Here is a 15,499-nt window from a genome sequence, read left to right as displayed (position 1 = left end):
TGGAGTGTGTGGCATATAATCTTACCCAATTAAGAAAGAACAATACTAAAAAACTGTATTTTTTGATATTAGATAGCATAGAGACTCTTTAAGATATTTCATAGAAGGTGTGGTTGCTTAGCAACCAATGCTCCATGAGGACAAGTTCATTTTTAGCCTATCATAGTTTACTGAGTCTCACTGGTGTTGCTGTGAGTCATAGGTATGTAATTGTCCAAATATATCGAATGAGAGCTGTCATCAGTGTATGTCCTGGCACAGGTAAAAGACTAGCATATATTCAAAGAAATGGATTGTTTCTGTTAATACATCAGTGTCTTGCCCTCTTCTTGGAGCAATAATGTTGAGAAGGTGACACTGTCTAGCTGAGTCCTGCTCATAGGATTAAATCCCATGGTGTTCTGCACTAGTCAAAGAAGTAGAAAAACACAGGTCCCTAGCTTTATTTAATCCTTGTTAACATTTTAATAACCATGCTGCAGAAGCCTACAGACACATAAACACTTGTTAACTGCTTATGGACATTCGAATCACCATTCGCCAAAGCTATGGTCTGCAACTGATGAGTGCTAGGTGATGGTCAAAGTGACAATTACAGCTAGGTACTCTGAAGAATCAAAATAAACTTATTTTTGTATGAGCACGAAGACACCATCAAATGTGTCTAAGCAATGCACTAATGAGAGGGTGCTGCATTATTATCTCAGTAGAGAGAAGGAAGAGTGCCTGGAGAGGCTCCACGCAATCACCAGGGAAGATATAAAGAGACCTCTGGCCTCAGCCCTGTCATACCTGTGGGGCTAGCACTGAGCATGCACTCAGGCTCCATGTCTTTTCTGAGCTACCCTGAGCTATGCAGTGCTACATCCTATAGAGCTCACTGTTACATCCCGGTGACACCTGCTATTGCTTTTTGCCCCAATGATGTAAGCTCTACTGTTGGACATTGCTTACCAAGTAGCTACCAAGGAAATCTCTGGCTCCTGGACCAGTGCCAAGAAGCCTATTGCAACGTACCAAGCTGTGAATCTGCCAGCTGTGAACTGAAGACCTGTGCTACAAACTGTGACTCCCAGAACTTCTGTGTGCCCTGTGACTCCTCATCGCCAGGACAAGCCATCACTGCCTGCAAAAACAGCAACCTCACATCCAGCCCCAACTACAGCTCATGCACTCAGACCAAGGGGTATGTATCCAATTGCTACACAACCTCTCTATGTGCATCTAAAGCCTGCCAGACCTTTCGCAATGATTCCAGCGGCTTTGGGCAACTTAACTACTTATCCAAGAGACCCCAACACCTAAGCCACTGCAGACTTGGTGGTTTGGCATATAGAAGCTATCCGACTCTTGGCTTTTTCTCCAGTGGTTTTTCACCAGCATGTAATATTGCCAGAAGATATCAGCCCCGAAACTACTTAATGAAAAATTACCGATATCTGAATTACAGACCTATGAGCTATCAACCACTGAGCTACTCATGTAGCAAATTTCGGTCTCTGAACTGCAAACCCAGTAGCTTTCCACCTCTGAGATATTTGTGCAGTGGTAGCAGACCTCTGAATTGCTATTGATCAACTAACAACATCTACAAAGTGTAGACATTTTTCCATGAGGCAAATACTACCAAACAGGATCTCTAATATTCTGCTGAATTTCCCTATGAATTTTGTTACATTAACCCTACAGCTTATTAACCCCAAATATAATGGCCTGCTGGATATTTTTTGGGTGTTTTGTTAAGGCTCTCTATGTTAAAGTCTGATCCTGAAAGAAGTATTATTTTTAAGGCTATGACAGAGGCACAGAAGGGACTTTGCATGAAATCTAACCATCATCAGCTTTATCTTGTTACTGTAACTTGCCTGCCGATAAGACTGTCGCCTGCCTTTTCTTGAAGATGGAGGGTTTTTTTGGTTTGGCTGGTTTCAACATGGAAGGACTTTTAGGTGATTTTATTTTCTATTAATAGCTTTGTCAACTGTCTAGTATAATACTATCAATAAACTGTGAGATAACATTACCTTAAATATACTGGATGGACTAGTTCGTCCTTGCCATGATTGACTTTAAAATTGAGCAAATAGAAACAACTGACTAAAGCTTGAAATGCAGAAGACTTCAGTATGAGTGCTGGCACATACCTGTAATCCTAGCACCCGGGCAGGCTCAGGGAGGAGAATGGATCACAAGTTCGATTCCAGTCAGTGAAAATGAGTCACTTCTCAAGACCCATTCTCAAAACCAAAAAATGCAAAGGGATATGAATATAGCTCAGTATGAAGGCTCTAGGTTCAATCCTCAGTACTGGAGAGAAATAAAGGCTTCAATAAATCTTCTCTTCCAAAGAAGACCATTAATATAGGATGGACTGTCATGGGGTTTTGTACTCAATGCCTAAGAGAAAGGCTCAGAAGTAACTGAAGCACAGAAGCTGCTTGTTGAAGAAGTGATGAGCTGCCATATAGACTCTTGATTAGCTTTGGTCTACATTCAGGATTCTGTGTGAACAATTACTATGTCTGATGCTAGAAAAGATCCTGCTTTATGCTTAATAAACATTTTTATCTTTGAGGAATGATCTTTTTGCTTCAGCTTACATTCACTAAAGGTTTTTATCTTTGTCTGAGAAATATGCATATCTTTACCAGAATGCTAATTTCTTTTGATTTATTTTATAGTCTAAATGAAAAATATGAAGTACAATATGAAGTCAAAGTTTCTTGATTTGTTTTCTTGGTGTTCTCTTTCTTGACATATTAAATGCATTTGCCATCGAATGCCTGTGAATTGATTTTGACATAAGGAAATTTGGGGAAAATGCTTAAAAAATAAACCCAGTTAATAAAATTCCATACTAGTATTTGTTTTTCTTTGATGTAATATGAATATTAGTAAATTAATTACAGATAAAACTTGGGAAGTTGAGTATATTTAATATTGAGTCCCATGAGAATTGACTTAGGACCTATAAATTACATCAAAAGTGAAAAAAATCTATATATCTTGCTGATGAAAATAAAATGGGAGAGGGGCCAGGGAGATGGCTCAGTAGAATAAGCACTTGCCTGGCAAGCACAAGGGCCTGAGTTCAACCCCCAGTTCCATCAAAAAATAGATAAAATAAAATGAAATAAAATGGAAGCTATTATAAGTATTTTTCAAGTAGAAGTAAGTCATGTTAAATGCCATTAAAATGTATTGTGGAGACTACTGTAACTGGAGATCAGAATAATAGAGAAAGATTAAAAATATCAACAGTCAGTGTCTTTGTGCTTGGGAGTGTAGATCAGTGGTAGAAAGACTGCTTTGTATCTAAGTGTCCCTGAGTTTGATATTCAGCACCACAAATAAAAATAAAGAACACACAGCACTCAATATGGGAAACTAAAAAAGGATATAAGTAAAGCTAGCATTTTATTAATCTCTTTTTGGAATTTAATCTTTATTTACAGGACCCTGTAAAATGTCAAATTCCACATTCCACATAGAAATAAAAAACCCTTAGAGCTGGCCAGATAACTCAGTGGATTAAAGTACCTGCCTAAGCAGACACAGGGATCAGGGTTCAATCCTCTGAGTGTCATGCCAGCTCTGTCCCTGGAGTGCACTGAGATGGTGACTGAGACTGGGGGTGGTGGCACATGCCTGTAATTCCAGTGTTTGGGAAGCTGAAAACAGGAGTATCACTACTAGTCCGATCTGTGTAGTGAGACCCTGTAGACCCCGTACTAAATACTTAAGGAAAGAAATCCTTTCAGAAGATAAGCTTCATGTAGCATGTACAGTTTAGACCTGTTCAAGTACATTTTTATTATAAAAAGTGCTACAATGACAAACCATATTTAAAAAGAGTTCTCAGTAAAGAAACAAGCTTATATCAAACATAGTACACAACAAAAATGACTGTCTCCTTCAGCTGTATACCTAGAAGTTAAGATACCAACTGCCTGGTCCTTAGCTGGGAAGGTGAAGCCTTCAGAGATAGTTTAGGGCACAACACTTTTATCTTCTTTTTCTTCTATTGACAACTACTTCTCAAGCAAATTTATTGAGGTCTTGTTTACCGACTCTTTTGCATGGTTCTGAGGAGCTTCAATCTTGACCAAGCCTCCATATTCTTCAATCATTATACTAAGCTTCCTAATTTCACCTCATCTCAGCAGCCTAAAAGATACTTGAAATGGTGTCCAGAATTACAAGAAAATTTTTATATCTTTTGCAGTCAAGAGGTAGTTGTTGAGTTCAGGAGGACAGAAGAGGGATTAAGAGAAAGAGATTCATCTATGTGTGTAAGCAGGATGGTTTGGACAACTGTACTATGCATTTCTGCTGGTCTATAGAAAGGAGCAGATAATAATGTGTTTTATCTCTTTTTCAATTCTCTGTATTTTTCTCTTCTTAATTTCTTATACATTTCATTCTTTTTTGTTTTTTTTTTCCACTTTTACATGCACATATCTGGTAACATGAATAACTGGTGAGAAGACAACACAATATTACAACAAATACTGTGAAATTCATATTATTTTGTTAAGTGAAATTCTGAATCACTTGTATTGTTTTCTGTTTTAATTCTAATTTGTGCTCTCTTTAAAAAAAATTTAAAAAGAGTTTCTCCAATGATCCTATTATACCACAGTGAATAATGTATACAATCTGTTCAGCAGCCCAACCCCTTTAATAGTTGGTCATGGCCCACACTGCTTCTTTTTATGTCTTAAAGTCTGCCTTAGAGAGAAGACTGACCAGGTATGGGACTAATCCATGATTTACAACCTTCTGTATCTGGTCCAGCTGGAAATCTATGACATTTGACATTGTCCCTGTAGCTTCCTTCTGAATATTAGTTTAAGCGCTCCTGCTTCTGAGTCTATTCATTTGTTCCAGTGATGATATTCCCCGTGGCTCTTAGTGTGGAGTCATAAGGAGTAATTTATTTGATCCTAGAAGTGCCACCAGACAGGGTACAACTTCCATGTTTACAACCATTCAGTGCATGCATATGGACCATCAGTAAGGGAAGAAAGAGCCCAGCAGGTACCTGCTCAGACTTGGAGATCATTGTGATGCAAGAGGCAAAGTAGGAAGAATTTACTCAACTGAATCTAGTGGGCTGCAGGATTCTTGCTGTGGAAAGGTTTAAAGGGTCCAGGTAAGAGTGTGTAGGCAATCACTTGCTAAAGATGACATATCACGAACTACAAAGAGAGCCAAGAATAGGTCAACTGCACCATATTTGATAACCAAGTCTGGGAAAAGAGAATCATCACCTGCAATGGTTCCTAGAGTCAAGGCAGCTTGTTCACTGGTGTGAGCATGGGCAGCTGCCAAGAGAGCAATGAGTGCTGGAATCACACGCCCACCCACTACAGCCTTGGTCTATTCGGATAGCCCAGAAGCAGCATTAGTGAGTGCCCAAGCAAACTCAAGCTGGGTGGTTCTGCAGTCAGTTCTGCCCAAGAAGGCAACACATTTTGGAATTAACCCAGCACAGATTATATGGTTTATGGGGGGCTTTTTCCCCTGATAAGGCAGTTTCTTAACAGCTTGAGTAGCTTGCAGCTGGTTTTCCACATACTGCTGTTCATGCCTGTGACAGTGTCATCAGCTGTCCAATTCCTAGATCCCTGTGGCTGTGGCTTCCTGCAGTGGTTCAGCAGCACCAGCAGGACATGAACTGACAATTCTTTCTGGCCATCCTCTTTAGCTTTGCTTAGTTCCACATTAACTTCTATTCCTCATCAACTTATTTATGTACTGTCGCCTCTTGTGTTCTCAAATCTGTTCAGTGATGAAGCAGGTGAATCAGCTTTCTCATTGGTGGATGTTATGACACAAAGACAGAAAGCACCTGCCAATGGAATTGTCTACCATGTCCAAAACCAGAAATGGTGTGCCCATTTTATTAATCTTACATATGTAGGGGCCATTATATCACTCCTTTGGGAGTTCTTTAACTTATCAGAGTATTCCATTCACTGAAATATTCATTTTTATGTTAAGAGAAATATAATCACCTTTGTAAAACGTCCACTGACCATATAGGACTAGTTTAATTCTTTATCATTGGATAGATACTGAAGTATTTGGAAATAATGTGTGTGTCTTAGTTGAGTATTAAGTACTCCTAATTAAACATACATTCTTTCTCTTTACAAACCCTAATGGTAATCTTATTTCTTCTTAAATTGAGTGGAATTCTTTGGGGATATTGAGACTTATAGATACCATTCTCAGTAATTATTCAGGGAGGTGGAAATAGGCACAATGATTTCTTGAACATTTAAAGAACAATATAAAAATTTAAGGAGAAAAATGAAGGCTAATTCTAATAGGACGGAAAAAAAGAATACTTGGTGGATGTTTATAGCTGCACAACTCATAGTAATTACATCGTGAAAGATGCATATAGGCCTGAAACAGAGAAGTGGATAAAGAAAATGTAGTGTACGTATGTAATGGAGTACCATTCGGCTATAAAAAAGCAAAATAGTTAAATTGGAATCATTTATCAGAAAGTCCATAATCCTTCAGACCACAGTGCTTTGTGAAATAAATCAGACAGAAGGCTAAATATCACATTGTTTTAATTTTGTGATGAACCCAAAATATATCTGGTTTAAATAGTAAAATTAAAATAGATGATAGGAAACAGAGAGGTTTGACTTTGTGGAGCTCTGAAGGGCACATCTGGGTGCAGGAGACAGAATTATGGAAAGAGAAAAGAGAAGCAAAAATGACAAGGATGTGATATGCTTATGTGCTCATTCTCCAAGATGAACGTAATCACTATATGTCACAAATGTATACTGAGAAAAAGAGGCACTAAAGGTAAATGAGTCTCCAAGGCAGGAGAACGGACTTCAAAGGGAGCAGGGGCTGGGTCCTTGATGGTAGAAATCGCAGGTGGGGTACAGATGAACGAGGGTGGAGGTGACGATGAGTGTGGTGAGAGGAAAGGAAGAGGAAAATCGCTAATGAAAAAACTGGTGAGAGAATAAAGGACATTAAAGACCTGGCACAAAAATTATTTTCTAAATAATACCAAATAAGAAAGTGAAATAAAATATTTATAAATATGAGGGTATCAAAATGAAAATTGCCTAGCAATGGAACATACCATGAAGACAAAAAGTTGGGATGCAGCATATGAGAAATCTCTTACCACCCAATTTTTCTAACAAACAAACAGAAAATCAGTCCCCGAAAAGTGCTTCATAATTAACACTCATGTCTATAACTCTGGAGAGAAACCATTTGTGAAATTCAACTCTGTTATTTTAGTTATTTATTTTTATTTTTGGTGGTACCAGGATTGAACTCAGTACCTTGTGCTTGCCAGGAAAACACTTATTCCACTAACTAAGCCCTCAGCTGAGTTATTTTATAATATGTGCTTAAATTTGCACAAATAAAACTTCTTCCTTGAATTTTATTGTCCAAATAAAAGCTTTTGTTTTCTAAATAAAATATCACTTTTCATTCATCATTTGTAAGAAAAAGATATCTTCTTTTGGATTTAAAATATTCCTTTGCAGGGCCAGTAAGATAATTCAGTGGACTAAGCACTTGCTTATGTAAGCACAGGTACCAGGGTTCGAACCCCTGCACCACATGCCTCACAGGCTCTGCCCCCAGATGCACTGAGCCGGCCATAAGTGTGGTGGCCCATGCCTGTGATCTAGGGCTGGGGAGGCTGAAAATACACAGATCACTATGAGTCCAAACTGCATAATGAGACCCTGTACCAAACACATAATAAAAATAAATAAACAAACCATTATTTTCCACAGTTGCAAAAATTTTATAAATCAAAATAGACATGGTAAAAAATTCAAATTTTCCTTCTGCTTTTTCCATTCTGTTTTATTCAGTGCAGAGATAGGAGCGAAATAAATAAACTGCATATAGGACTGCCCTACATTCTCTAAATCACATAGACTCAACCATAAGATTTATGGAATGCACAACATATTTATTAAAAGATTAAAGTCAGTCTTAATTTATATAATTGGCAGTTTGTGTTCAGACGACGAACGGTGTACCAAAGTTCAAAGAGTTGATAATGATAATGATAAGACCTTTGGCAAGCTATCAAAAGCCTTTCCCTGCTTGCATAACTTCCCTGGTTCTGCCTGCCATCTTGAAACTATATTCTTAACAATTATCTTTCTGATGTATCTTCACATTCTATATTTTGGGATATGTATATTGACTTTATATAATTTTAAAAGTCAAAGTATTCAAAAATAGGCTTTCGAACATTTTTTATTTTACTAGTTTGTTAAGAGTGTCTCTCAGACCCTCCACAAAGTTCCTCTCCAATACTTCATCATACAGTGAAAGTGCTCCATGTGACCATCCAGCAGAGAACAGATGTCAGTTGGTAAGGACCTCTGACAACCAGTGTTCTCACCAGAACACTCAATTAACCAAATCATCACATTCACTACCCCAGGGTCATATTCTGCAGTCATGTGATTCTATATTTATCAATAATTTCCAGACTCTCATGGCCTACACTAGAATTTTTACTTCATTTATACCAAAACCTGTAAAACCACAAACCCTAAATGACTATGAAGGTATTCTAGAAGCCACGTGAACCCTCCGTTGACTATATATAGTCTCATAGTTGATAAAATTCTTTTTAATCTTCCACTGCTCATGAGACTCACCATTGTTGTTTTTTATTCTGCTTTGCTTTGTTCTGTTGGTTTAATCTGATCAATGATTGGGACGCACATATCATATTCTGTGTGTCTGGAGTCAGGTCACCAACAGATAAGAAAAGAGAATCTGCCTTTCATGTGCTTTCTTGTGCCTCACCCTTCAGAGTCTAGAAGACTGTAGATGACATTACTGTCAATTTTTCTCACTACAGGTTCTCAGATAGTTAGAGAAAAACTTGTGTAAATTAAGAAGAAATTTTTCAGCTTTAAAAATCAAAAACAAAGGCTGGACAAATAGATCAGCAGAATAAAGCACCTGCAAGCAGGCACAGGGCTGGGGAGTTGAACTCCAGGCCTGCTGTGCCAGCCCCATCTCCAGGGTACACTGGGACAGGCAATTGAGACTGGGTGTGGTGGTGCACACCTGTTATCCCAGCTCTTGGGAGGCTGTAAACAGGTAGGTCACTATGAGTCCAATCAAGTAGTGAGACCCTGAACACCCTATAGACCCTTTCCTAAAATACAAAAATAAATAAATAAATATCAAAAACATTTAACTTTTTATTTTGTTATCAATACACTAAGTCTTTGCTAGACAGTAAAAATATATATTCAAATTGATCAAATATGGATATCTACAAAAATAAAATTTAAAAATTGGATTCAAAATAAAAGTGAAATGTTTTGAGGAAAACATTACAGAACTTGGTAGTGTACTTCTGACTTTATATGTAGTTGAGGGAAATAGTATTGGACACAAATAAAGAAAATTTCAAGGGAAAAGCCTACCTTGAATCAATGGAGCTATTAATTACTGGCTTGGAGCACAGCTTTTTTCTCAACAACCGGCAAAAAGATTGTGGAGAGAGAGAAAGAAGTAACAGAGGGGGAGAATGAGAATTTTTGTGAGAAAAAACAAAGTAGTGTGTAAAACATTGTGAGACAATGCATGAGAGCAGTGTTCAAAAAGTGGTAAGGATTTTGTGACATTAAAAAGCAAGAGAACAAATAGAAACTCATAGAATTTAGCTCTGTAGATAATAAAATTAAGAGCTAGCATCTGAGGTAGCAGATTCAGTTAGTTGGAGAGCTAGAGCCACATCTTAAATTACCTTTGTTCTTATACTGTAGATTAGCACTCACTGTGGATCCTGTGGAAAAATGTTTTCCATAAATACCCTTTGGCCTCTCCCTAACTCTTTATTTACCCAGCCTCTGGAAAAAGTAAGGTAAGTTTTAGGATTGATAAACACAGGAAGAGTGTCTGAGTACGTGCCTTTCATCCCTGAGTTTCCCCACTTGGGAACTCAGATTTCTTAGCATGCAAACAGTACGCAGGATACACAGAATTCTCCATCCTCAAAAACTGCTCCTGGAATCACACATCCCAGACACTGGTATATCTGTAATTCTAAAGGTTGTCCTTAGTGAGGTCATTTGTCTTTTTTTTTTAAATGTATTTGTTACAGGGTCTCACTACACAGACCTGACTCCTAGTGATCCTCCTCTTTTCAGTCTTCCCATCGCTGGGATTACAGGCATGCACCACGGACTTGGTGGCTGGCTCAGTGCCCCCAGCGGCAGGACCAGTATGTCATGTAGTGTCAGGTATTGAATCCTGGTCCCTGTGCTTGCCTAGGCAATTGCTTAGTCCACTGAGCTATTTCACCAGAGAGGTCATTTGTCTTTACAGGTCTACTTCTACAATTTGGCCTCTGTCATAAGAAATTTCATATATGTGATCTTTGCCTGTGATTTCTTTTAATTCGAAGTGTTCAGAATCCAGTTAATAACAAGGAATAGCCCTTCAGATATCCAATAAAATGGTCTTACAATAGCACAGCTTAATAGTGAAGGGAAGATTTGTACAAGTCCTAAATATTCATATAATTAACAGATATGATCTCTGGCACACAACCAGAACATGTTCATTAACAAAAGAGTTTATGATGTACAGTAAATCAAATCAGTGTATTTCATTCTCTCTCATCTTTTCCTGTTGTGGACATTACACTTGGAAAGTGAACTGAATGTGAAATTAGCAAATATTTATTTCACAGAATGCAGCCATGCACCTTATTGTAATGTTATAGAGTAAAATAGGTAATGCAGTGAGAAGAATATAAGGAGAGCTATTTTATGACAAATCCAACAAATAATTATAACCCTACTAACACAGATATTTAGAAATCAGGCTGTGCTACTTACACATGCTTTGTTTCCTGAAATGAAGAAACAGGGGAGAAGGCTAAGAAGAGTAAGTCATCAGTGTATGTGAACTCTCATTCAAGATGAGGACAGATCCTAAGGCACTGAATCACATGCATTTGCAGTCTACAATACAGATAGTAAAAAATATATACTCAAGTTGGTCAAATATTTATGATACCTACAAAAGCAAAAATTTAAAAATTGGATTCAATATGAAAGTGAAATGTTTTGAGCAAAACATTATAGAACTTGGTAATGTACTTCTGACCTTATATGTAGTTGAAGGAAATAGTCTAGGAAATGAATGAAGAAAGTTTCAAGGGAGAAAGCATACCTTGAATCAATGAAACTATTAATTACTGGCTTGAAGCACAGCTTGTTTCTCAACAACCAGTAAAGAGACCATGGAAAGAGAGAAAAAAAAGTAACAGAGTGAGAGAGGAAAGAAGAGGAGATGGGAGACAAGGAGAGCAATGGGGAAAAGAAAGAAAGGGGAAGGAAAATATGATGAAGAGAAGAGGATTGTGCAAACCTTTTCCAGAAATTCCCCTTCTCATGTCAATATGGGCCTCATGAAAAGGCAAATACATAACCTAGGTAACCCATGATTAGTAGAAACTCTTGAATTGGAGACTAGTAAATTTCATACTGCCCCAGACCTCCTCACCATAAGGATTTACCTCTGACTCAGAATCCCATCTTCTACAAGATTATTAATGTGAGCTATAGATAAATTTGAATTTCCACTAAAACTAATGGATTCTTTCAAGATTAACTCAGAACTTGATGAAAGAAATAGTGATGCCAACATTATGATTAGTTGTGACCGCATATATGAATATATAGAGTAATGTAACACACACATATATTCCTTTTTATCTTTGCATGGTGATTCTTAAACTTGTACATATATCCACAAGTACTAGTTGTACTTTATAAGAAAATAGATATTTATCACTGGTTCTGCCTTAATGATCTGTTTTCCATTTGTAGAATAATCTTAATACTTATGTTATCTTTACGACTAAGAAGATTATTGACAGAAAGATAGAACCAAGCCAGCATCTCTTTTCTCTTTTTCCTCCTCTCTCTGGAAATATATGTAGTGGAGATTTTAATCATAACAGTGTGGCCTGAGGCATAGAACATCTACACTTCCCTTTGCTTTTGGGTAAAATATAATCATGCTATAAATTATTAATAGAAACATAATATGAAAACATGAGAATTCTAGTCCACTGATATGACTGCTCCATTTCGCAGTAAGTGTGGTATTCAAGGATAGTATCTCTTCTCACTCCCATAAAAGCATGAGCTTATTAGCATAAAAAGCTCCTAACTAACCTAGATAGGAAGGAGCGTGCAGAAAATTGGGCTCAACAGCAGCTGTTCAAGGTTTATCTATACTTGCACAATAGCAGTAAATCTCACATATGCAACTGCTAGTAGAAGTACCTCCAGAGAATAGGCACAAAAGTTATGAGTCTACATGGTGATGGCTACCCTGACACAAAATCAGCCAAGTCCTTCTTTAAGCCAAAGTTAGGGTCCAATTTTATTCTTATAATTCTAACATCACTCAATGATTTGTGCTAGCCAACAGCATAAGCAGATCGCCACTTCAGACCCAAAACCTAAGGTTCTTTTTTTTATTTAGTGCTTACATTTACTCAATACCTGCTTCCCATGTTTGGTAATTACATCCTTTGTATTTTGTATATGTTTTCTATTATTTCTGTATAAGGAACTATAAAAATGCCAAGGCAACATGTAAGCTATTCAAAGCAGATTTTCTGGAATGGCCACAGAACAGGGTTGGGGGAAAGGTAAACAAGGTTGATAGATATATCCTGATGACTACATTGGTCTGTGGGACAGTCATCCTTGCATGGAAAGTAGAGCTATAAAGAAATTTCAGCAGTGTCATTTTATGTCTATTGCTTCAAAATACAAAATCAATTGTGGCCTCACCCCGGGGCAAGCAGTGACTGTGACTGAGATTGGGCGTGGTGGTGCGGGCTTGTAATCGCAGCACTTGGGAGGCTAAGAACAGGAGTCTGAGCTGCACACTGCCTTTGGAATGCTAATTGGAGTGTGGATTTTTTTTATCATGTGCTATTGGCATTTTTTACAGTAGTCCATATGGAAATTTGTTTATGATGTTCTTTCTTACACTTTGTACACCAAAGACTGGTCAATGTTGAAAATTTACTGTTCATTTTCATCACCTATGCATGAGAAACTGATGATTCACTTTTATAACCAAAGTTTGCAAATCTGCCTTTTCATGTGGCATTGTACTGCATTGGGCCACTTCCACCAGAAAATTTAAAAAAATTCTTTTTTTAGCAAATCTTGGAGTTTAGTGGATCTATTGGACTATTTGTGATACTCAAAAAAATCACGTAAAACTATTTGCACAGACCATAAAGGTGAGCCTGAATCTGTTCTGCCACTTTCTCACACACACACACACTTCTTGCTGTCCATCACACCAAGTGAAGGAACACACAATTTCCTCCTGAGGACCTCAAGGTAAGATATTGAGACTCTTAGCTAGCCACTGTTATGCAAAGGTACAAATTTACAGTAGAAAAGTGATGAATGGGCCCTGTTCCCTTGTTGCTTTGCTACTTCTTGCCTGCATGAAGTGTTTCTCATCTCTGATCCCTGTCTTCTAAGTGCCACTCTGCTCCGGACCCAGCCAATTATGCACTGAAACCTGTACAAGCTATAAGCCAAATAAACCTTTCCTCCGTTAACTTGTGAGTGTTGAGTGTTAAGTCTTAGCAAGAAGAAAAATAACTAAGACAAATTGTTTTAGGAGACTAATACACCCCTTTTTTACATAGAGGCCATTTGTCTGTCTGCCTAGAAACCAATGAGATAAATGCCTGTTTGTATAAAGTAGAAATGCTTTGTGGTCCACCACTGCAGCCTAGATGGACAGAGAGCTAGGGAGGAGGGGAGTAACACCCTGTTATGGAGGAAATTGAGTTTTGAAGTAAGGAAATCATTCTCTGACTCTGACTTTGTTAATAAATAATTTCACGAACAAAGTAGCAACCAGCTTTCTCTCTAAAGCTCAGTTTGTTACCAATAAAACAAGCAGGTTGAATTTAATGATTGCTTACACCTCCGAAAAGTGATGATCCTATGATTTCAGATGCAACTTGTGTTACAGTCTTTTATGGTGTTTGACTATGCCTTCTTTCTGTATGTTCCCTTCCTGAAGTACTTATCAGTATCCGCCCAAGCCCAGCCAGTGTCTTTTAATGAGAGACCCATGTTTTAATTATGTTCCACAAATGCACTATTAAATCTTGAGAAGTATACTTAACTTGGCTACACCTTAGTTATTAAATTACCAAATTACCAACGGCAACCTCATACCTCACTTAGATATTTCCTTAAGTCACTGCATTTGGGTGAATACTGAAGTGCAGTTCAAGACAAACAAAGGAAGTGCCTTAGGAAGGACTGTGATTAGAATTTTGTCTGCGAGCTAATTTTCTAGAAGCTGCAAATTGCAGTCATTTAAACTCAGGAACTCCACCCTTCTTGTAAAGAACAAGTACCAAAGTACACTAGTAAAACCACAGCAAGGCCCCTCAGGCCAGATCATTAAGACTTTCCCTGGATGTCAACCCCTCCGCCTGGGAACTTGATTGCCCAGCTTAAAACACTGGGTATAATAATGAGATAATGAACTACATCTTAGTATTGACCAATTAATCTCCACAACTTATTACTCCTTTAAATGAGTGAAATAAAAATATTTGATATCATTTTGTAAACAACTAACTCAATTTGGTTGGGCTTCAATCTGGAATTTTTCCAATAGTGGGTGAGAAAGCTTACCACTTTATATATTCCTTCCTTGGGTAAGCTCAGAAGATAGTGTCCATTTATTTCTAAAGCTATAAAATGAAAAGGAAAGTAATCAGTGGAGGGGCAGATGTGTTAATAGGTGTATCTACCATGCTTAAGAAACAAGAAATGCTACAGATCAGAAGTTTCCTATAGGCAGTACAAGATGATAATCTGATCACAGGAGATAAAGGGAAGCAAGACCCAGTGCATAGATAATCTTTATACAGTGTAGTCTGATACAGACTGAGAAGGAGTAATGTGAAGCATTTTATTTTCTTTCTAAAACTGGTATAAGTTCTGTTTGCTAAATCACTCCATGGAATGATATTTCAATATAAGGCAAGATTAAGGCCTTCTTTTTTTCATTTTTGATAATTTTTGATAATTTTATTACAAAATAAAATGCTTCTTGTGTTTCTGTCAACATTAATAGACACTGACATTGTATATTAATTAATAGTTTAAAATGCATTTCAAGTAAAAGTTCTAACTGCATTATATTGGAGAGATTCTGAGACTAAAATAATTCCATTATTATTTAACATTAAAAAATTATTAGGGGGCTGCGGATAGAGCTCAGCAGCATAAGGGCATGCCTGGCAAATGCTTCACATCTCAAATTTGATATTCAGTACTGAAAAAAAAAGAAAGAAAAAGAAAAATTATTAGGTATTAGGCATCTAGCAAGTGTGTCTTCATGTCCTGGTTTCCTCATCTTTAAAATGTGAATAATGAGAGTA

The 15,499-nt window shown here is 37.4% G+C and overlaps 1 protein-coding gene across 1 annotated transcript; it reads left to right on the top strand.

Moving 5' to 3' along the window:
- Nucleotides 1-812: 812 nt before the first annotated feature.
- LOC101565878 (keratin-associated protein 24-1) lies at nt 813-1,574 on the top strand. Its single transcript, XM_004646306.1, has one exon. It carries the CDS (start codon nt 813-815, stop codon nt 1,572-1,574), a length of 762 nt encoding a protein of 253 aa, XP_004646363.1.
- Nucleotides 1,575-15,499: the final 13,925 nt, after the last annotated feature.

This window comes from Octodon degus, unplaced genomic scaffold (genome assembly GCF_000260255.1).
Source record: "Octodon degus isolate 3935 unplaced genomic scaffold, OctDeg1.0 scaffold00264, whole genome shotgun sequence".
NCBI lineage: Eukaryota > Metazoa > Chordata > Mammalia > Rodentia > Octodontidae > Octodon > Octodon degus.
Note: the sequence above shows the minus strand (reverse complement) of the source record. Positions and strands in the feature narration are given on the sequence as shown.